This window comes from Durio zibethinus, chromosome 4, assembly GCF_047325235.1.
Source record: "Durio zibethinus cultivar Kanyao isolate XHJ-2024 chromosome 4, ASM4732523v1, whole genome shotgun sequence".
Taxonomy (NCBI): domain Eukaryota; kingdom Viridiplantae; phylum Streptophyta; class Magnoliopsida; order Malvales; family Malvaceae; genus Durio; species Durio zibethinus.
The window spans coordinates 33,689,248-33,712,535 of NC_143165.1; the positions used below are offsets into that span (position 1 = coordinate 33,689,248).

The 23,288-nt window shown below is 30.4% G+C and overlaps 3 protein-coding genes and 1 long non-coding RNA gene across 5 annotated transcripts; 1 reads left to right on the top strand and 3 right to left on the bottom strand.

Moving 5' to 3' along the window:
• Nucleotides 1–10: 10 nt before the first annotated feature.
• Nucleotides 11–2,409, bottom strand: LOC111287471 (F-box/kelch-repeat protein At1g67480-like). The gene is made up of 2 exons (XM_089759984.1): nucleotides 1,566–2,409; nucleotides 11–861 (listed from the first exon to the last, which is right to left on the bottom strand). The coding sequence occupies exons 1-2, from the start codon at nucleotides 2,093–2,095 to the stop codon at nucleotides 234–236; spliced, it is 1,158 nt and encodes a 385-aa protein (XP_089616110.1). The 5' UTR covers nucleotides 2,096–2,409; the 3' UTR covers nucleotides 11–233.
• Nucleotides 2,410–3,033: 624 nt separating this feature from the next.
• LOC149519349 (uncharacterized) lies at nucleotides 3,034–3,598 on the bottom strand. The gene is made up of 2 exons (XR_016341734.1): nucleotides 3,534–3,598; nucleotides 3,034–3,255 (listed from the first exon to the last, which is right to left on the bottom strand). It is a non-coding gene; the product is annotated as an uncharacterized LOC149519349 (long non-coding RNA).
• Nucleotides 3,599–10,238: 6,640 nt separating this feature from the next.
• LOC111289020 (small ribosomal subunit biogenesis GTPase RsgA 1, mitochondrial-like) lies at nucleotides 10,239–12,584 on the top strand. The gene is made up of 5 exons (XM_089760269.1): nucleotides 10,239–10,427; nucleotides 10,976–11,068; nucleotides 11,256–11,389; nucleotides 11,574–11,768; nucleotides 12,404–12,584. Exons 1-5 carry the CDS (start codon nucleotides 10,239–10,241, stop codon nucleotides 12,582–12,584), a joined length of 792 nt encoding a protein of 263 aa, XP_089616395.1.
• Nucleotides 12,585–12,900: 316 nt separating this feature from the next.
• LOC111288162 (signal peptidase complex subunit 1-like) lies at nucleotides 12,901–14,377 on the bottom strand. 2 transcript variants are annotated; one of them, XM_022878934.2, is made up of 2 exons: nucleotides 14,075–14,377; nucleotides 12,901–13,427 (listed from the first exon to the last, which is right to left on the bottom strand). In XM_022878934.2, the coding sequence occupies exons 1-2, from the start codon at nucleotides 14,234–14,236 to the stop codon at nucleotides 13,152–13,154; spliced, it is 438 nt and encodes a 145-aa protein (XP_022734669.1). In that variant the 5' UTR covers nucleotides 14,237–14,377; the 3' UTR covers nucleotides 12,901–13,151. The 2 variants fall into 2 exon arrangements, with proteins under 2 accessions (XP_022734669.1, XP_022734670.1); XM_022878935.2 differs by having other exon boundaries at nucleotides 13,887–14,126.
• Nucleotides 14,378–23,288: the final 8,911 nt, after the last annotated feature.

The window sequence follows — 23,288 nt, forward strand, 5'->3', positions numbered from 1 at the left end:
GAAAGAACAATCAAGAAAACAAAGAAGAAATCCAATTAATTAGCACAACATCAGCAAAATAATCCAACAGAAAGATTTGGAACCAGACATGTTCATTGTTCCCAAAGAAATTAATTGCCATAAGAAACTTAATACATTCAAATGAACTTAAACATTCTAGAATTCATGGAGATCCTTGATTATATTATGCATGATGTTGCCAAATGAGATATGTGTAGTTGGCAATGATTCTTTCAAGCTTTGATTGTCACACTGCATAGGCACAAACCAGAAGGCCTTAAATCAGAAGTTTGCCATTCTGAACCAGGGGCTGCATTTGGATCATACAAAAGTGTTTGGTAACTAGGGTCTCCCTCCACAGAGAATAGTAAAAGTTTCCCATCCAGTACCCCAAAACGAAACCCTATACTCGTGCTTCCTGTCAATGGAACGGGAACCATCTTCCAGGAATTGTCCTCTGGATTAAATATTGCCAGCTTCCGCTGGTTCTTCCACTCCATGCAGAAAAGCTTTTTCTCCAGCACAGCATGGGCAGTGACCATGACACAACCATTCTTCATCTCACACCACGTGTGCTTCTCAGGGTTGTACACATCGATAAACCTTGAATTTCCAATTGTGAAGCTAGACCTTCCACCCAAGACATAGAGTTTTCCATTCAATCCACATGCAAAACAACCCCATCGTGGACGGCGTAGACTTTCAATAAGGGTCCACTTGTCTGTATCAGGGTCATACACCTCTGCAGTGGAGAGGCTCTCAGCTTCAATCCCATAGCCTCCAACAACATAAACCATGCCATTTACCTCCGCGCAGGCAAAATCATAGCGAGCAACATTCAAGTCTGCTAATTTGCTCCAGCTGCAATTATGAAGATGTGTTAAAAGCAACAAGAATGAAAACAGTTGCAATTCTTTTCACACATGTTAGGCAGGGGGAGGAGGAAGAGGGAGGGTGTTTCTAAGAGTACCATGGAATGGGAGACCATTCATATAGTCAGTCGTGGTTAATTCAAATGCTTGAAGACTGCCAAATAGTTATTGCAAGAACGTATCAATTTCCCTACCCAACTAGCAGTTAGTTATCTATTACTGATCACAAGTTAATTTGATAACTGTTCAAAATACCATGGAATGGGAGACCATTCATATAGTCAGTCGTGGTTAATTCAAATGCTTGAAGACTGCCAAATAGTTATTGCAAGAACGTATCAATTTCCCTACCCAACTAGCAGTTAGTTATCTATTACTGATCACAAGTTAATTTGATAACTGTTCAAAATAGATAGGATTCATTAAATCGAATATAACAAGAGGGGCCATTCAAGAAACCTTAAACTCTGTTCCACTCTAATCAATCTTATAATATTAGAGAACTTCAATTATGAAACAGTTTTAAACCAAATCTTTTAAATTAATAACCTAGTTTTTGGCTGATAGAAATTAAAATATTTAAAAGGATTAAACATCATCACTGAACCTAAAATGGTTCAGTTTGTAAAGTTCCAAACCAGTCGTAGGGAGAATTTCAAGCCTCATTATATCAAGTGTAAATCGAAAACAAACCTGTTAAGGCAAGAATCATATTGGTAAACATCAGCTGAGGCAGAGCCAGTCCCATTGATTACAGAGCAGCCTGCCATGACAAGAAGCTTTCCATTAAGGACGGTTGCCCCAAATCCAACTTTTCCAGGACCAGGCATTGGTGGAAGAAGCTGATGTTTCTGTCCAAAACAATCCAAAACCTCCCAGTGGCTTTCCTTTCCTTCAGAATCCATAGTTAGAACATAAAGCCACTCTTCAAGCACTCCAGCTATTCTTCGCTCTGTTAAGAATTCTTTGCTTCGGATGAATGATCTCCACCTCTTGCATACACCACCCATGGCAGGGAAGCTGGAACGAGGAACAAGCGCAAGGCAATACTTGGCCACATCATCTGGAAGCCCCGGAAGCAGTGGGCTGTCTAATTCATCAGTGGCCTGACCAGATGAATGAGGATTACCTTTTGGATGAATCAGTATATCTTGATTAACCGGGGAGGACAGACACATATTGGGTTCTGTGATTCTCTTCTTTCCTCTCACAAAACCAGGCATTTTCTAGATTATTCTTGTATTTGGTACAAATATATCTCCCAAAGAATGCTTCAACACTTTTAAATGCTAGACAACTGACTAAAGAAACTCATGAAATCCGTCACCTATAGGAATTTTACAACACCAAGGCATAAGCGATGTTGCAGTACGGATCACTTGAGCTGCAAATGCTGAGGATAGTCTATGCTTCATCCAGTTTGATTCATATTCCATGCCAGAGGCCCTGCTCTTTGCGTAGTTACTTCCTGTTGCACTGGGTAAAGTTCTTTGCACACCTCTGTACTTGTTCCTTTGCCCACACATCGCCCAAATATCTAAATACAAGAGTGCCAAAGCATAGCAAATTAGTATAAAGATAGGAAACCAAGGAAAGAATAAATTACCTACAGGTCATAGTCTAAGAAGTCAGAAAAATCATACCTGTGAAGACCATAAAATTCAGCAAGTTTTAGCCCCCAGTAACGTCCATTTTGATGGAGCCAGTAATCACCTTAACATACAAAGTAAAATGAATAAAGGTCAACCAAAATTTTACCAAACACCAATTCATGTAGAATAAAAAGTTTAACACAACACATTTTGACTACACTTGTGGAGGCCAGCACCAGCATCTACAGAACTGCTTGGAAACATCCAAATCCAATCATAAGAACAAAATAGAAAATACTAATATTGGTAACCTCCTCTCTATGATTCTAAACTTAAAATTTCAATGTGTTGCCATTTTTGACTCCAAAAGCATTACTTTTTTCTGCAGTGGTAGATAGACAAACCGGGAGAACAAGTCAAAGGCCTTACTATATATTCCCTTTAACTTATAAGGGCTCAGATCTCGATTTCAACCACCCACCTACCAGACGGAATATGAAATATTATGTCTATAAGTGTGCGACTACTTTCTTTTTCTCTTGAAAATTAAAAAAATAAAATAAAATAAAAATAAGAAAAAAAGAATCAACTTTCACTAAAATCATGGAGAGATCAGAGATCAGGTGCAATTTCCTCAATCATCATAAACATATCAGAAAATCAGAAAAATTTAAGAGGGCAGCAAATTAGAGCGCTCAAATTGTCAAAGACGTGTGTAATTAAGGGAAAACTTGATTGAATTTCGAACTGGGGCCGAAAAAAATCAATCAAAACAATGAAATTCAGATTCCCTGCGCATGGAGAGAAGAATATTGAGAAACATTAGATCTGAACATGAACACTAAAACATCCAAAAGACCAAATGTAAAAAAAAAAAGAAAAAAGAAAGACCGAAACAAATCTAAACTAGAAAGAGCAAAGAACAAAAAAAAAAAAAAAAACAGAATTTGGATAAACACATGTAAAAGCTTATCGAAATCCGACTGTCATCTCATATATGGAAATCAAGAGAAGAAAAAAAAAAGGAAAGATAAGAGAAATTATACAGATAATGTAAAGATAAGGTTACCTGAAAAAAAGGAAATAATACGTTATTATTATAAGATAAGCAGAAATGGGGTGTTTGTTTGATACAAAAGTGCGAGGATGAGGGAAGGAATATATAGGCATAAAATAGCAGGGAAGATAGAACTGACAGGGCATGACCACGTCGGTAATGAGATTTCTACCCAGGAGGAAAGGTTCTGTTCCCAAATTAAAATAATTATTGTTATTATTTTATTCTCATTATCGTCTTTGAAATTACAGTAATTTGTATTTAATAATTATATTATCAGCAATTTTAAAATTTTACGTGTATGTAATCTTAATTAAAGTGATAAAATCATTGTCTTAAAGAGTGATTAAGTTATTTATAATAATTTGTAAATTTTAGTTTTCAAAACTTAGATTTTTAAAAATTATTTTTGTCAAAAAAAATTTAAAATTATAATATTATATTTTTACTTTAAGTTCATACTTTCCTTTATCATTATAATCGGTAGAATATTAAAAATTTTGTGACTCAAAATAAATCAAATGTTTATAAAAATATGAAAATTTTAAAATTAAAAAAAAATTATATATTTTAAAATTTATTTTCAGTAAATATTTAATATATTTAATTATAAATTATATAAAATTTTAATTATATTATTTTTAATATATTTTTATTGTATTAATTTTATATTAATAATTAATAATCTTGTTAAAAAGTTATTAAGTTAGATTCCAACTTAACTATTTAAATAAGTTTTTTTTTGTGAAGACAAAAAAAAATTAAAAGTTCTCATTATGATATATTTATACTAATTAAAATAATATTAATTTTGATATATTAATTTAAATTATTAATATTATAATTGATTAATATAAATGATAATAATATTATTAATATGATATTATTAATAATTAATTATATATAATAAAAACTAATATATTAGAGGAATTAAAATAATTTTAAAATTTAAAATTTTGAAAAAACCTAAAAAATTTCAAAATTTTTTTATATTATAGAGATTAAATTTTAAATTTTATACAAGTACAAAAATTAAATTTTAAATTTCATGTGTATAAAGATTAAATTTTAAATTTCATATAAATATAAATATCATTTACATAATTTAATAATTAATTTAATTAATCTCAATTATCATGTCAACAAGTTAATGCTACACTAGCATGTCAACGATTATGTCAATTATTTAAAGGAAATCAAATAACATTGATATCAATTTGATCAATATTATTAAATTAAACTAATATAAAGATTTAATTTTTGTAAACTATTATATAAGGATTAAAGTTTAAATTTTATATAAGTATTAGAACTAATTGCATAAATTGACCATGAAGGTATAATAGTTTTCAATTTTATTTAGTAGAAACAAGTATATGCGTGGTTGGGTTGCAATGAAAATGTTATGACCATAAAGAACGTAGTGAGAAAAGATTTACTTTCAATAACATTGACATGTTAAATTTACTAACATATTCCGCTTAATGACGTGATTACCAAGTGTAAAATTATTTAATATATTGAGTTTTAAATTTTAATATAAGATTTTTCATATATCTCCTTAAAGTATGATTAAAATTTAATAATTTAATATATAAATAATGAAACATTGTCCTATGTGATATTATTTTGATTTTGTTTACAATTAAAAAATTTTACTAACAAAATATAAAATAATTATCTTTAGTAAATACTAGTAGTAATTTTTATTTCTTTTAGATAATGTTTGATATCATTTTTAAGATTGTAATGGTAATTTAATTATTATGTTGATAAGATCACTTAGGAGATATAATCACTTGTGATCTTAGATTATTATGTTTTGTGTAATATTTTAAATCACCATTAATTTTAAATAATTGTGGTTGATATTATATAAAAAATAAATCACATAATATAAAATATCCAAAATAACATTACAAAAAATTAAAAATTAAATATTTATTGAATAAACAATTTATAAAATAATTGAATGTTATTTTATAACAGATTAAAAAGTATACATTAATTTTGATTAAAATAATTTTTATAAATCAATTTTGATTAAAATAATTTTAAAAAATTATATTTTTAATCAATAAACATTTATTCAATTGCAATTAAATTTTGTTTTAAAAAATAAGTGATTAAAAAATCAATTTTTAAAAATTTGTATTAACCAACTTTGGGACAATGTTATTAAATTTTTTATTAAAATAAATTAATCAAGGATAATATTAAAAATTACTTTCTTACAACAATAAAACTCTTTTATCTTATAAAATTGAAATCAGATCAATATAATAATTTTATTACTCTGAAGATTTAAAATTACTATTTAATAACAAATATATTATTAAATTCAAATTATTGTGACTTTTAAATTAATCAATTCTCATCAAATACTCTCGTGATGCGACATTATAAAAAAAAATATACTATCACATCCATATGCTTATGATTTTGAAAGAAAAAAGGCAAGGGTTGACCGCAGAATTTGCTTATCTATTCTTTTTCAGTGTCATCCATTATCTTTGTTTATTCCCAAAAGCAGTGGCTGATATTTTTCCTATTTCCACTAAAACAATTTCATTTTGCAATGATCAAATTATCCTTGGTGCTTTTAAGATTTGTTAATGTCATTAATTCTGAAAATCTAAAAAATTACTCGAACAATTTTATCTTTTAAAAAAGACATCTCTATAAAACAAATAACAATTTACGTAACGTGCGCCGATCACCTTCGTGGTGGCCCCGTCGTCGATAAAAATCCACGATGACATCAACTGGACAGTTTTTATTTACGTCTGGTGCATGGCATTGACGTAATTTCCGTTAAGATGAGTGAGCTTGTTTTGGGGGAAGATAAAGGTTTTTTTGGTGGTGGCTGTAACATTGAGTTTGTCTTTCTGGGGTCAAGAGCGTGGTGGAGTCCGGTCGAAGTTGACGGCCAATAGGCGATTTGGATCTTGGTGGGCCCACGTCGATGGGGGCGGGGTAGCTTAGACTGCCCGTTGAGGCCATAATAAAGGGCTGGGATTAGCTTGGTATTATTTAAAAGGAAAGACAGAGAGGTGTGGTCGGGCAGAGTAATGGGAGCCTGGTTACCGCCGAGCACTAAGACTCTAAATAGCTGGTTCAAGATAGTTATGCGGTCCAATGTATGGGCATGGTTGCACACTGATAGAGCACACAGATGCCGAGTTTTTTTCCCAAACTTTTTTAAAAAATTTTTAAATTACATTCGTAATTAAATATTATATTTTATATAATTAATTAATTAAAAAATTATTTAAAAAATCAAATATATTATTAATATATATATATTTAAAACACATATCACTATATTAATCTCATTTATAAAATTTAAAAACTCCAATTATAATGTCAAATAATTCCTAAAAATTATAATTTAATTAAATAATTAAATTTATCTATAATGAAACTTAAATCTAAAATTTTAAAATTTATTATTTATCATTAAGTAAAAATCTCATTGACTTTTCCGTGCTCTTATAAATCTTTATTTTCAAAATAAGATATTTTTATATTTATTTCCTGAAATAAGATGTTTTTGATTAAAAAAAAAAAAAAGAAGTGCATGTCATCACTCATAAGTTCTTTCTTTCTCTCTTTTCTCTCTTCTATTCTCTTTTATATGAAATTTTAACAAAACTTCCATCATAAATTATTTTAAAAAGAGAAAGTTTATTAATTTTTTTTATATTTTTATGGATACAACAGAAAACTAAATCAATCTTGAGAAAAAAAAACACCAACAATATTTTTCTAAAAATATAAAGTAGAAAAAGAAAAAAATTTTAATGTAACTTTCATTTTACAAAAATTGTTAAAAATTAAAGAGACTATTTTTTCACTATTTGCAATCTAAATGTGAAAAAAAAAAAAAAAAAATTGTTTGCCAGCTTTGAGTTATTCGCCCTGAACCATATTTGAGTTCGCTTGCATTAGCAAAAGTCTTTAAGAGAAAGGCTCACTTCTCCAATGAGTTTCACCAAAAATTGCAAATGGATTAGATATTATCAAGGAAAAAGAGAAAAAAAAAAAGTAGATGCAAACCTGAAAAGTTTTACACGTAGATGATGATATAGCTTGAAGTATACCTATAAAAAAAAAAAAAAAAAAGTACTTCTGTTTGAGAATAAAAATTTTAATTTACCTTATCTTAAAGAAAAAAAAACTCCACAGTTACCTTCACGTATATCCAAATAAGACCAAATGTTCAACAATGAAACGATGAGATCAATGCCTTTCTTAATTTGTAAAAGTGTACAGCCCACCAAGTGGGCTAGAGCCAACCCACATGCTACCATAGCCAAATTACGATAGAAAAATGGAAAAACAATTAGACTAACAATTTATTCTGCCATTCTTTTTTTTTTCTTTATTGTTACTATTTTATATGGAAATGTCATTGACAAGTTGCTTCCTAATTCATGTATTGTTTCGTATTTATCTTTTTTTTTAATTTTAATTTATCCTTAAATTTGTTCTATTCAATTATTTACTTTATTGAAAAAAAAATTACGGAGTATAAATTTTTTTAAATTTATAATTTTTAAATATCAATTTTAATAATATATTAATTAATTTAAAAAATAATCAATTATTTTTATTTTATATTAAATATATTTAATATTTAAAATTATTATATTAAATTTATGTTTAAAAATATAATATTTTATTTTATTAAATTTATATATAATTAAAATTTTAGATAATATTATTTTTATATATTTTTATATCATTCTCATTAAATATCATTGTGTTATATTTAAAATTATTAATTCTAACTTTCTCTGTACATACCTAGTTCAATTAGATCCAACCAATTAACATTTATAAAGGCTGTCGTTATCAGATTTTCTCATTATAGGGAAAAGGAAATCAGAGTGCTAATCTGAAAACCAGCCAACTGGGAGTTGCGAATAGATGTGATAGGCACGTGAACGTTATTTCAGTTCGGAGCACGATTTAGAAAATTGAATGTCATAATCTTGGTCGAAAATCATAACCAATTAAATACTCGGAAACAACCCAATTAATTTCTTAAATCTTATTTACCTGCTGGAGATTACTAGGAGTTCGATCTTATCTGCGACTAGCAGTTTCTTTTTTTTTTTTAATTTTTTGGTCAAACACCTGCCGACCAGCGCTTGCCCACCATTGCTTGTGGTTCGCTAGTTTTTTATTTGACTTCGTTCTCGCATCCAATGCTGAATCATCGTGGGAATTTGATTCTATCCTATGATATATGACCTTTTTCAAGTGTATAATTTTTTAACCTCACTTTGTTGTGTGAAAGTTTTTCCTAGAAAGTTTCTTCATATATTCATCCAATGCCTGAACCTACTTTAAAATTGGTACTCACCTTCCACCCCTCCCTAGAAATAAAGTCATTACATCCAAACATAATTTTGGGGTCAAGTCATGTAAGAATTAATGATCCTTTGGCACGCCAAGCGGCCTTTTAATTCTGTTCTTACAGATAATTTCGTCTGCAAAATCCTGATAATTACTAAAAGTGAAAAAAAATAATAAAAAAATTTAAAATTATAATATTCGATTAAATTAGATAAAATTTTTTTTATTTGATTCAAATAAAATTTTGATATTAAATGTATCTATTAAATTTGAATTTAATTTAAGATAAAAATATAAAAAATAAAAAATAATCAAATCAAATCGAATTATATATTTTAAATTTTTATAAAATAAAAATAATTATTTTATTTATAAATTTATTTAAATACATTAAAATTTTTATTAAAATAATATAAAAAATTTAAAATATAAAAATTAATAAAACAAATCAAATTAATAAAATTCAATTTGAATCATATTGGTTTAAAAATATATATATTTTAAATTTAAATCAAATTTTAAAAATTTATAATATTATTATTATTTAAAAATATTAAATCAAATTTGATTTAAATTAAACCGCTATCACTTTTAATAATTATTTTATTTTTATACGTATCAATTTACTAAAAATCACTTTGGATGCGTGACGCAAAAATTTAAAAGAATTTTAAAAAATTTTCAGTGCGTTATATTTATTATTTTATGAAGCCAAAATCAACTGGAATATAAGAATTTAATGATGAGATGGTTTAAGGTTGCTATTACAATTTTTTTGTCCGCTATGCAATTTATAAAACCGACTGACAAATAATGAAAATATATACTATCATAAGAATCTAATTTGAAATGGTTTAAATTCAAAAGGTTTGAAATACTTATTCAAAATGATTCAAAATTAAATTTATTAAATTTGAAAATCAATAATTTAGATTCGAAAAATACGAATTTAATAATTTAAACATGAATAATCTGAATATCAACTTCAAAATACACTAACTTGAGATGATCTAAACCTAAAACAACCCCAATTTATTTCCAAAAAATAATATAACCAAAATGATTTAATCCAAATTCGATTTGAAATATTCGATTATAATCTCTAAATCGACTTAAACAAGCAATTTCTGCAATTGCTTGGAAACTCGTTGCTCCTTACCCAATCCAACAACAGCAATATTTCTTATCGGAGTTTCGCATGCAGAAAGTCTGGGCCAAGGGCAAAAGAAAAGAATTCTAAAAGGGCCTCTTGGTTGGGCCCTAAAACTTCCAATCGATAACGTGTTCAAACGGAGCTCCGAGATCTGGGACCCAACCGTCGCCAATGTCGATCACTTGCTCGTGCTTATCTCGATGGAGCAGCCGACGATCGAGCCCTTTATGCGTACAAGATTCTTAGTTGAAGCTGAGTCCTGTGGAATTCCCCTCACGCTTTCTTTGAACAAAAAGGAACTCCTTGATGAAGAGTTTCGAATATTGATACTCTCTTCGTTGAAGTTACCACAATTGTTCGTTCTTTGTTTTAGCATTATAATTTCAACGGTAGAGTTTACAAATTTATAAATAAGACATTGGAAGTAGAACAATGGATCATAGGACAAATAGTTGAGAGAAACGTGTTGGAGTAAATAGAATTTTCCATAATGTTTCTAGCTCTACTCTATTTATTGAAGTTTCTGTAATCGCTGGTTGTTTGTTTATGATATGGTAATTTTACTTAATCTGTTCTACTTTGGGAAAGAAATGAATGAATTGCTGCTGAAAATAATGCTTATTGCAGTTTGTGTTATTTTATTTTATTTTTACTAAGAAGTCGTGACCTGTGATATTAGAATGGATTATACGGAGATTTAAATCTCAAAGTTGTTTGATGCTAATTTTAAAGTAGTTGAATGAATTAAATTATTTATGTTTCAGATTCTGTGTTTTTTTGCTTAGTGTCCTTACTGTTATTCACTTCGAATTATTGACAAATTTGTCTTTCTTTTCTTGTTTCTGGTATTCTTGTTTTCTGTTTGGTGGTTTTCTTGGAAAATTACATATTGGGGCTCTGAAATGCATGTGCAGACACTTATTTCATGGAATAATAGGTTGGGAAGTTGGGATTACGAACCGCGTATTTGCAGCGTCGAGAAAAAAATGGCATTGATTCTCTTGCGTTTTACTTGAGGGACCAAACAACTGTAATCGTGGGTCCAAGTGGGGTTGGGAAATCAAAGCCTTACTAATATTCTGAGAAGTAATCACCTTGATTTCCTTGAAGGAGATAACTGGTTTGATCCTGTGGGTTTGTTTCCTTATTCTCTAAGACGTCTTTCTTCATTTCTCCTTTCTGTGTTGAGAATGATTAAGTGCTGCTCTTTTCCTTAGATTTTGAGCAGCAAGTGGTTTGAGGATCAGATTGTTGGGGAGGTTTCAACAAGAAGTGGCGGAGGAAAACATGGTACTCGACATGTTTCTTTGCTTCCACTGTCAAGAGGGGGCTATCTCGCTGATACTCCTGGGTTCAACCAACCTAGTTGGATGAAGTGACAAAGCAATCTCTTGCCCAAGCTTTCCCTGAGGTTGTTTGCCTGCTGACTGTATATATCATACACAATTTGGTTGCACTTTACCCTCTATGTTCACTGCATCAATTTCAAATGTACATTTTGTTTCATCTGATTTTTCTTTTACTCCTCTTTCCAGATCCGGGAAATGCTACAAAGACAGTGAACCTGAGAAATGCTCATTCAATGATTGCTTACATCTCGGTGAACCAAGGTGCACTTTGAAAGGGGATTGGGAAAGATATACATACTACTTTCAACTTCTTGATGAGATTAGAATCAGAGAGGAATTTGAGCTGAGGACATTTGGGACCAAGAAAGAGGGTGATGTTAGGTATGTAAAACCAAGATATGGGCATATGCAAATCACCTAAAAGTTCTGCCTTAAGGAATATCCTTTTCATATATTTATATATAATCTGTAGAGTGGAGACAACTTCACATAATTCAAGTAGAGGTACAAACATTACGAAAACTGCCCACTGCTCAGTGCTTTTATCTTTCTCTAATAAGATAATTTGACATCAAATCTTGCAATAAGGAATCCTTTTCAAACTTCTCCAGTGCTTTTTCATATCTTCAGGATTGTGTTACTGGTAACTGGCACCAGGTTTTACACTTCTGAAATGATAATCTAGTGAGAAATGCTTAAACAAAATTTTAAAATTTACATTTCTAAGCAATTTCCTTCGAGTTGAAATACTATGAGAAAACAGTGTCTTTGTTCACAAAACTAATGTAACAAATATCTATCTTGGAAATTACCCAAACCCATGTTTTATTACATGCTCTTTTTTTTAACTGTTCATGAAGTACTGTTAATATTTAAGAAAAAAGCGTGCTTTCATTTTTTTTTTCTTCAATTTTGATGTTTTCCCAGATTTTCATCCAAGATAGGGTTAGGTTCTGTCACTAGCAAAATTGTGAACATATCCCCTTTGGTTCTGAAATCTGAAATGCCATTTGCAGGTACAAGGTTGGAGACATGGGTGTTCAGCAAGCTGAACCTCAACTGGAACCAGAAAAACATAGGAGACAACAGCGGAAAGGGATTAACCAGTCAATATTAGATGAATTAGATGAACTGGATGATGAATATAGCTTAGAAAATGATCCAATTGTAAGAGCAATAAAGAATGAAAACCAATAGGAAATTCACTGACCTTGTACTGTACAGTGTGAATAATAAGATTCTTAACCCTTTTTCGTGGATGAGAATGTGAATTTGATGTTTTCCACTAGCATCTAAATCTTTGATGCTAATGAGATTTGTCCAGTCTTTTTTAGCAGTATGATGACATGCTCAGGGTTTTACTCAGCTGCCAGAGTGCAGATATGGTCCTCAGCTACCAAACGACAAATGAGGTCCCTAAGTTATATCCAAAGCCAACAAAATTTAACAGCCACCACAATGAAATCAAGGAAATCTAAAGCACAACCCAATAAAAAGACATTTTCATCTCAGCTTCCAGTAAAGATAAAGAGATGTATAAGAAGGATTCTCTTCAACTAATTGTTTCATAGTAATATATTAGAGGCACAAGAAGAAAGAGAAAAAGATGCATAAGAAGAATTCTTTTCAACAAATTGTTTCATAGTTCAGAAACTTCGGGGAAACAAGTGGACTACAGTATCCATTGATGCACATAAAGGCACAAAACATTCAATTCAGCCTCCAAGCAAACTCTAGTGATGCTAAGATCAAGTTAAATTGACCTTACTTCTGGGTGGCTTTCTTCTTCAAACTCACAGCCACCTGTGGCTTGTGATGCTTCTCAACTTCATTGGGATCCAACCAATTGAGTGGGTTGCGATTGAAGAAAGGCCAATTTGGAACAGTAATCAATGTGGTGAGAGTCACACCACCAGCATACACGAGCATCATCAGATGAAACGATCCCAATACATAACCTGCAACCAATGCAATCACTGCAAACACCAACAAACTTATCTGCATTATCTGCTCCACAAACTTTTGCCCTTGCCAATCCATCTACAATCCAATTCAACATCAACATAACCCAAAATATAAGTAACCACAAAAACAATGACCCAAAACAATTAAAGAAACCATAACTACAACTACATCCATCCTTACTGAAGCTTTATCAGATGAATGAATTTCTCCTAGAAAAACTTGTCAAGCAACTAGATAAAATGATATAATTTTCGAATATGCTGCCATGGTTTGGGGGTTTAGGGACATTGGGCAATTCACTACACAAGAATCCCAATCCCCAAATTGCTTCCGTTCTTTGTTAAACCTTAGAGATCATTGATTGTGACTTTGGGAGCGAAGATCGCTAAACCAAAGCCCTAAATGTTGTTTGGTTAACAAAAGAAAAGAGAAACTCAAAGTCACGGAAGCTAACTGTTCACTAAATTCTAGGATCATCAAAATCACTCGGGATCAGAAGATAGGAAATTGAGAATCAAACATTGATGGCTAAACCTTATGTCTATGTTTGGTTTCAGAGAAAATAAACTTGAAATCCTCATAGCCTTCAAAGCGGAAATCACCATAAAACTTGTGAGAAAATCCGAAGACAAGCAAAATAAATAAAAATTGAGTTGAATCGGAAACTCTAGCCATAGAATTGTGACTTTCTAATGAATGAGAGTAGAAAAAGCAAAACTTACGGGAAAGCAACGTGAAGAGTGGAGTGAGGGAGAAAGATGTCTGAAAGTGGAAGTCAATAACAAGGAAGAATCAACGAGTATGATCATAACGTTTACCAGCATGATGATACCCGCTCTTCTTTGCGGCTCATAAAGGAGTAGAATGTAATTAAACAACCCCATATTGATTAATAAGAATATGTAAAATTAAATAAAATAGATAATTTAATTAAAAGAAACTCTTAAATCAATTAGGGAAGATAAACAATATGAATTGCATATGGGCTTAATATCAACAAATAAATCCATTAGTAATGTGCATAAAGATGTTTTTCTGTCATATCTTCTAACTTAATTCACTTTTATAAATTATAAAATCCTTTAATAAAAAGAAAGTGAATAATGAACTTATCTTCAATCACACAATTGATCATAACTCAAACTCTACTTTTAGAAGAAAAAAGTCTGAATAAAACATCAATTGGGAGAGTAAACTACTTAAAGAAAGACATAAAAATTTTCAACATAAATGCAATCACTCTATTTTCTACTTTTAATGGGACATATTTGCTAATCTATGGATCTCATCCACAACTTCTTTTTTCTATTTTCATCACCAATGACATTCCGACATAGTTCGAATGTAATTTATGTTTTTTTTTTAAAAATGAAAAAGACATTAATACTACCAATTACAATTAATATTAACAAATAATATTATAATGTAAATCATAGAACTATATTTGAATTAATTAATCAAAAATGTACTTTTTTTTTATCAATTCTTCAATAATAATCTTATCAAAAAGTATAATCTACAAAAAGAGAATATTTGAATGAAAGCAATCCATAAGAACAAAATAGCATAAGATTTAACATGCACACATACAAACAAATTCCTACATAGCATTCAAACACGCAAATACACATTAAAAAAAAAAGTACATTTTCCATTACTATAAATCATGATTATCCTAAACAAATGAAAAACAAAAATAAAAATACAACAAGATTCAACATTTTATATTTGTTGCCAATTTATTTATATTTCATTAATTCAATTAAAAATAAAATAATAATTCATATTCATTAAAATTTAAAATTTAAAAGAATCCTTTTGATCTACCTTAAATTCACTAAAAGCTTTAAGCCTATCAAAAATTTATTCCATTGGAGCTTAAAAACTTGAAAATGAAAACATCAAAATATTGAAAAAAAAAATTAAAACTTAAACATTTAAAAGACATGGATGTTAGGCCCACGCGTTGTACCTATCACATTGGACATTGTTCTTAAGTTACTGTGATTGTGCATATGTATGGTAATTATGAACCCTTTGGGTCTAGGAAAGTTCCTATCAAATACAAAGGCTTTAAGTAGTAACTTTTAAGGCCATGACTACTAGGTACCAACAACCAAGCTTTTCAATTCCCAAATCATTTTGCTGGCTTTGAAAATTTATTCGATTATTAGGAAAAAAAGAAAATGAAATAATTTGTCAGTGTTATAGCAACAAAATGAAAAATATGGGAAATTTGTATTGTTGTAAATTAAAAGAATGGTTGCAAAACCATGTCCAATGGGGTTTTCAGTCATTGCCACTAATTTTAACATCCAAATTCAATTACCTAGAGTAAATTATATACATCTTGCAAGTAAAGATATTTTTCTCTATCAAAATTAACTTATTCTAATTTGATAGTTACATTGTTTCAAAAATTCAAGACCTTGATATTCATTATTTTATTGTCATTATAATTTCCCCAAAATTTGTAAGGAAATGAAGGAACTAATAAAACAATCATAAAAGAAAAGGTAGATGTTGCCTTTATGGTGTCATGTACAAACAATGCCTAGCATATGAAAAGGTTAAATATAATAATTTAGATTCATTTCTTAATTTATATAGCTTTATTTTGTCTACCGTATGAAAAAGGTTAATATAGGATACTAAAAGAACTGCATTATCATTCCCTTAACAATGATAATAAGAATTATAAAACTTTAATTGGAAGTCATATAATAAAAAAGTTATTTTGTAACAACAAAAATATACAACACTAATTAAAAAATCTTGATCCAGACTCTAGAGGCTTAGGCAAGATGTTCAAATTTGGTAAAATTAAACCAGGCCTAGATATGGGCATTGGTGAGCAATGTGCGAACATACAATTGGATTGAGTTGAAAGCACTGATGCTCAAGGTATAGGCACGCCTAAACACCGTCTTGAGAGGATCAGATTTTGGGGTTTTTAAAAGGCTTAGTGCTTAGCATAATTTCAGTAACTCAAAGATTGTGCTGCAGTATCAAAACCCTAGAGTTAAGGATTGTAACATATCTTCTAGAATCAAGATATTTAAATCAGTGTAATCTCTAGAGTTTAGGAATGTAATCTCAAGTACTAATTGTAAGAGGGACTTAGCTATAAATAGAGTCCTCACCCTCATTATACATACTAGAACCATAGAGTAAAATCCTTACTTTTGCCTTAACTTTTTGTTGTTCTTGTTTGCTTTTCTTTAAGCACTTTTTATGCTTTTTGTTTTACAATGTTTTGGGAGGTCAAGCCCTACAGTATTAAGTGCCTGAGCATCATATCTTGTGTTAAGTTGATCTGAGACGTGAAAAAGTCCATTTTCATGTCTTGGAGTCATGCGAGCCTGGAGCTTAAGTTTCGACCTGTGATAAGTGGTATCAGGCTTGGTTCGAAGGAATTTTTAGAGTAAGTAACAGAACTTGATACTAGAGTTATCAGAGCCTAGTTCAAACTAGAGGTGGTGATCAGAGTCTTAATTCAGAGTGTGTAACAGAACCCTGCTCGTGACAAAAAGAGCCAAAGTTGCTGTGGATGCCAGAGTTGGCATTGGTGTAAGTCAGAGACCTTGTGTGCGGGCATCTTAGTATGGTGTACAAGTATTATGGTGAGTTGTGCAGACATCCTACTATATGTGTAGGAGTTTAACTATGTGAAACGAGTAGTTTGTTGCATGGTATGGGTATCTTAGAAGGGTTACTATACTTGTATACTGGTAAAACACCTCTGGTGTGCTAGGTGTAAGCATGCTGAGTGCTAAACAGGTGCTCGATAGATTACTGTTATGTGTTGTGGGTGTGCTAGGTATGTTGTACAGGTGTGTAGACTAATGCCTGACTAATAGTGTAGGGTTTGCTAAGTTAGTGTACAAATTAGTACTTAATAATGTGTGCTGTGCTAGTGTGTCGTGTTGATAGACTGGTGTACGAAAACTAAAACTCGGATCACTTGAGTGCCTACTAGAGTTGAGGTAATCTTTTAGTTTATATATTTTTGGTTTAATAGTTTGTATGTTTTAGGCTATGGTATGACTAGAGAAAACCAGATGAAGGCCCAAATGAGGTACGCGATGGGTGCCCATTTATAGACAAGTGGAGGAAGGCTAAGGAAAGATATGTGCCGATAAACACTCGATTGGCGAAGTGTGAAAAAGCCATTCTTCAGTTAATATATTGGCTCGAAGACGTTAAGGGATTCTTGAATAAGGTAATGGAGAAGCATATATAGCGAAAGGAGCTAACCAGGCTCAAGGTTAACCATGTTGTATTGTGAATTATTGTGATTATTAGTGCGGGCTTGGGTCATAGAGTGGAGGTGCCTAAGTATTTCATGGATGGTCTAAAACTGTGGGTAAAGGTTGAGCTGTAACTTAGAGGCATGCAAGAGTTAAATTAGATCAGAGTTGTAATTTAGAGTCATGCAATAACTTAGGTTGAGTGCACTAAGTCTTCAAGGCCTAAGGAAAAGGCTTGGTGTTTGTTCTTTAGGAGAGCAAATAATTGCAATGAAACTTAGATTTCATAAAACTGACAGAGCCATTAGTAGGGGCAACGAGAAGAAACTCTTGACTTACTATTTTTGTATTGATCCACATTAGGTTAAAGAGTGCCTGAAGCTTTTAGCCATCAAGCGAGTGGATGGGCTATCTAAAAATAAGAATAGCAGCGGTGAATAGCATAAAAAGTAGCCCAATGAGATATAACTAGGTGCTATTCGAGATTGTCAAGCGGTTGGGGCTTCTCGAGGATCTAATGAAGGGAAAGCAATGGCAACTGAGTGCCACAATATAAGTCTTAGGGTGCAGTTAAATTCCTTGCAAAAGAGTGTGTCTAGGCGACTTAGAAGAAGTATCGACAGCACAGGGCAAAAAGGACCATTGCAGCAAGGTTCTGAGGAACTTAGGATTGAGAATAATAAAAGCCAATAGAGTACATGTTTAGGTATGGTATCAAAATATTGGAAAACTGGTTCGCAGGGTAGGAATAGAAATCAATGTGTAAGGCGAGCGCATTATTTACTTAACAATGAGGACGTTGCTAGAATAAGTAGGGGAGAATGTCATAGTCAATAAGCTGGTCCAGGCCTAGGGGTTCTTTCTAAATCTAGTAAGAGTTCTAGATTTAGTAGGACTAAGTCTAATAATTAAGAGGACTAGGCCCTGAGAAGCACTAGAGGTCTAGGTTACAGGGAACTAACCCAAAATAGTGATGCAGGTAATGATTCATACTCCAAAGGCTCAAGTAAGGTGTTCATATTCTATACAGTTAAACTGATCTAGATGCGGGTGCTAGTGAGCAATGTGTGGACACACAGTCAAATTAAGGTGAAGGTACTGATGATCGAGGTGTAGGCACGTAATTGGATCCAAGTGCGAGTGTCACGGGTCGAGACTTAAGCTTCGAACCCATGCTGCTCTTGGACCCGAGCATTCACCCTTCCGGTGTCCTAGATCAATTTTTCTGCCACGGTTCGTACCCTTATGAGGTATTGTCTGCTCTGGCCCCCCCTACCTCACAGTTTTATCTTACAAAAGGTGCCTCACAAGGAAGAGATGGTGTGAACCCTTATATATCCCAGTGACCTTCCTATTATGTTCGATGTGGGATTCAGGACTCCTCCTTAGGTCCGTAACATTCTTCTACACCCAACCTCGTGATGTCCTCGTCACGGAGGTTGGCCTCCCTGCCTACCTCCCTCGAGGTGGTTGACGTGGATCAAACGGTTTAGGGTTGGCTCTGATACCACTTATCACGGGTCGAGACTTAAGCTCCGAACTCGCGCGACTCTGAAACCCGGGCATTCACCCTTCCGGCGTCCTAGATCAGCCTTCCTGCCATGGTTCACACCCTTGTGAGGTATTGTCCGCTCTGACCCCCCTGGCCTCACAGTTTTGTCTTACAAAAGGCGCATTACAAGGTGGAGGTGGTGTGAACCCTTATATATCCCAGTGACCTTCTTATTATGTTCGATGTGAGATTTAGGACTCTTCCTTAGGTTCGTAACACGAGCACGCTTGAACATGATTTTAGGAAGATCAAATTGGGGGCTTCTAAAAGGCTTGATGCTCAGCATAACTCCAACAAGTCAAAGATTGTGCTGCAATATCAAATCCCTTAGAATTAGGGATTGTACCATATCTCTTATAATCAAAGGATTTAAATTAGTGTAATCTCTAAAGTTTAGGAACATAGTCTTTGGCACTAATTGTAAGGGGGACTCATAAATAAATAAGTAACAAAAGAACTAAGGTTTATATTTTATTGTAATTTTATTTCTAGAAAACAATCATTTAATGAATAAGTTCTAAAGAACTTAAAAAACTAATCAACAAATTCTAAATTAGAACTAACAACTCAATAAGAGAGCTAACATGACTATTATAGGAATTTCAATATTTATTCTTATAAGACTATCTTCAATAGTTTTAGTAGCTATTTAAAATGAACATAAACCATTAGTTTAAGTAGAAGATTTTAATCATGATTTTAAATTAGTAGCCCAAAAACTTTAAAGAATAGATACATATATAGGAAACTTTGGTAATACCTTACCCTTAAATTTAAAAATAACTATAGCAAATGCAATAATAGAAATCAAGCATCATAATAGAAAATACAAAATAAAATTAAACAAAATCAAACATATGCAATTACTAATATGAAAATAAAAATAGGTGATGACAAAAGAATGTTGGATCTACAATATAAACCCAAATATGATTAAAAAAGATGATTAAAATGAAACTAAAAATATATTATTATCAATAATTTCAAAGACAACTAACTGTTAAAAAAGAAATGACTCACAGAAAAATTCAAGGGATCTTCAAACTTAAACAAATTTCCCTGCAAAAGAAACTACATGATAATAATAGATAAAATTAAAATTAAAAAGATTAATAAAGGCCACTTGATTATCTATGTCTTAAAAATAGCAACATTAATACATTTATAGTTTAGAATAAATATCCACAAAAATCAATTAATTAATAACAAAAATAAAATATAAATTTCTTATAATTATCTATATCAGAATAATTGCAATAGTGTATAGTAGACCTGCCAGTGATAAGAAAAACAAAATTTAATGAAATCAATATAGTATATATATATATATATATGAAACAAATTCTACAATATCAACATTATAAAAGATTAGTCCTATTATCCTATAAACATCGATTGAATTTCATAAGGTAAAATTTTTTTAAATATTTTTAAAAAATAATATTGTAAGCTTTAAACAAATCTAACCTTCAAAGCATAAAGAAAATATAAAAATCAAAATAGCTTCAGCTGCATTTAAGTAGCCTTAAAAGCCAACAATGCATGGCAAACTTGCTAGTGAAAAAAAGAACAAAATTTAATAAAATCAATATATATTATTAAAAATTTTTACACTATCAATATATTAAAAGATTAATCCATAACTACCATATGAATATAAATTGAATTTCCATAAGGTAAAAAAATTAAACTATCTAAAAATGCAACATTGTAAATTCAAACAAGTCCAACATTTAAAGTGTAAAGAAAAAAAAATCTAAAAAGCAAAATACCTTTAGATGCATTTAAAGTGATCTAAAAAATCAATAAATCCTTGACAAAAAAAAAATCCAAGATAACCATAAAGAATAAAAAACATTACCCACACTCAAAATAATTCTATCAAATTGAGAATAACCTAAAAAAGTAAACAAACAAAAAATCAATTTACTAAACAAAAAAAAATACTAAACAAATAACTTAAGAAAAAACATATGCACAAAAAGTATGGAGAAAAAAATCAATTCCTTGTGTCAAAAAAAAAAAAAGGATCAAACCAAATAGCCAAGCAATGTTATCACCATTTTCATGGGTTCACAAAAAAGAATAACTTTTAACTTCAAATTAAACAATCAAATAAATGTAATAAACAAAATATAAAAACTTAAAAGAAAGAAAAAAAAAAGGATAATATACCATAAGAAAAATATTCATCAAGTGAAATAGCTACAAACTTAAATTCAAGCAAAAATGAAAAATTAATATTTCAATCAAGAAATAGATCTTTTTGGATGCTATTCAAAACATAAAATGAACCATAAATGAATTTAATTGAAACATTACCATCAAGCTTACATTAACAAATTCAAAGTGAAATAAAACTAAAATAAAATCTTTACTCAACCCTATTGATTTAATAAGAAAATTTGACATTTAATCCTTTAACAAAAGGCTAAAAAGCTATATAAGAAGTAAAATAATTAAAACAAAAAAATTCAACTTTAAAATCTTGTATTTAAGGTAAAAAAATTAAAATACTTAGAATTTTATATATTGAAATAGTAATACTTATTAGAATTACTTATAACAGTAATAATTTTCTACCAATCATAGTCGTAATTTTTCTTAATTAGTGAAACAAAATGGATCATCAATGCCTTCTTTTCTCATTCTCATTTTTGTTGATTGAAGTGATAACATAACATTTCTAGTTTTATTGATATTGCAAAATCAAAATCAAAATCCAAGTTGCAAACTTATTTTAATACTTGCTAACCAAAGCACTTTTCATTTCACTTTGGGTTAATTTTCATTACTTAAAAAACATTGTTCCCTTTTAAAATTGTACTTGCATTGCAATTTGCAAATAGAATCGATAAACCATTAATCATTTTTTTTTATTTTTAAAAAGAAAAAAAAACTTTTTTTGTTTTGAATAAAACTGAGAATGAAAAGACATAGCTAACCACCCTTTGAAATCAACAAATTAATCTAATAATAATAACATAAAAGTGAAGGAGAAGAAACGACTAAAATGTTCCTGGCATGAGAAGTGAATTGTTTATACCATTAGAGGATTCATCGAAAGAGGTAACGATAGGCTGTAGCAATTCTTGAAAAAAAAAGATCCAAATTCTTTTGTCCTCTGTTACGTGAAGATATGGATAAGATGAAGAAAAACAGATTCAAGCAAAAAGAAAAGGGAAAGAAAAAAAAATTTTAGATGACACTTGCATAGGCTAAGGTGAAGTGTAGGTCAAAGTTAGTAAAATTAATAGTATGAATGGATGGATAAATGGATTTGTTATATGAATTTTATTCTAAAGACTACGTTTATAATTTTAAAAACGTAGTATTTAGTGTTTGTAACATTAACTAAATGCTATGTTTCTAATTTAGGAAACGTAGTTTTTGGTGAATTTTTTTTTTAGTCTTAAAAAAGCAAAAGTGATAAAGGAAAAGGTAAGTTAATGAATCTCACCAAATCTTTTTATTTTACTTTTCTAAGGATTTTTTTTTTACAACAAAAAATTACAAAGACTACCTTTTTTATGTAAGAAATGTAATCTTTGTGCACTGAAATCTCACAAAATCTTTTCATTTTATTTTTTCAAGAACTTTTTTTTTAATAACCAAAAACTATAAAAACTACCTTTCTTATGTAAGAGATGTAGTTTTTATGCACAAAAGCAAAAGTAATAAAAGAAAAGGTAAGTTAACGAATCTCACCAAATCTCCTCTTTTACTTTTCTAAGAATTTTTACAACAAAAAATTACAAAGACTACCTTTCTTATGTAAGAAATGTAATCTTTGTGCACCGAAATCTCACAAAATCTTTTCATTTTATTTTTTCAAGAACTTTTTTTTTTCATAACCAAAAACTATAAAAACTACCTTTCTTATGTAAGAGATGTAGTTTTTATGCACACAAGCAAAAGTGATAAAGGAAAAGGTAAGTCAATGAATCTCGCCAAATCTCTTCTTTTACTTTTCTAAGAATTTTTACAACAAAAAATTACAAAGACTACCTTTCTTATGTAAGAAAGGTATTCTTTATGCATTAAAATCTCATCAAATCTTCTCTTTTTATTATCTCAAAAACTTTTTTTACAATAAAAAACTATAAAGACTACCCTTCTTATGTAAGAAACGAA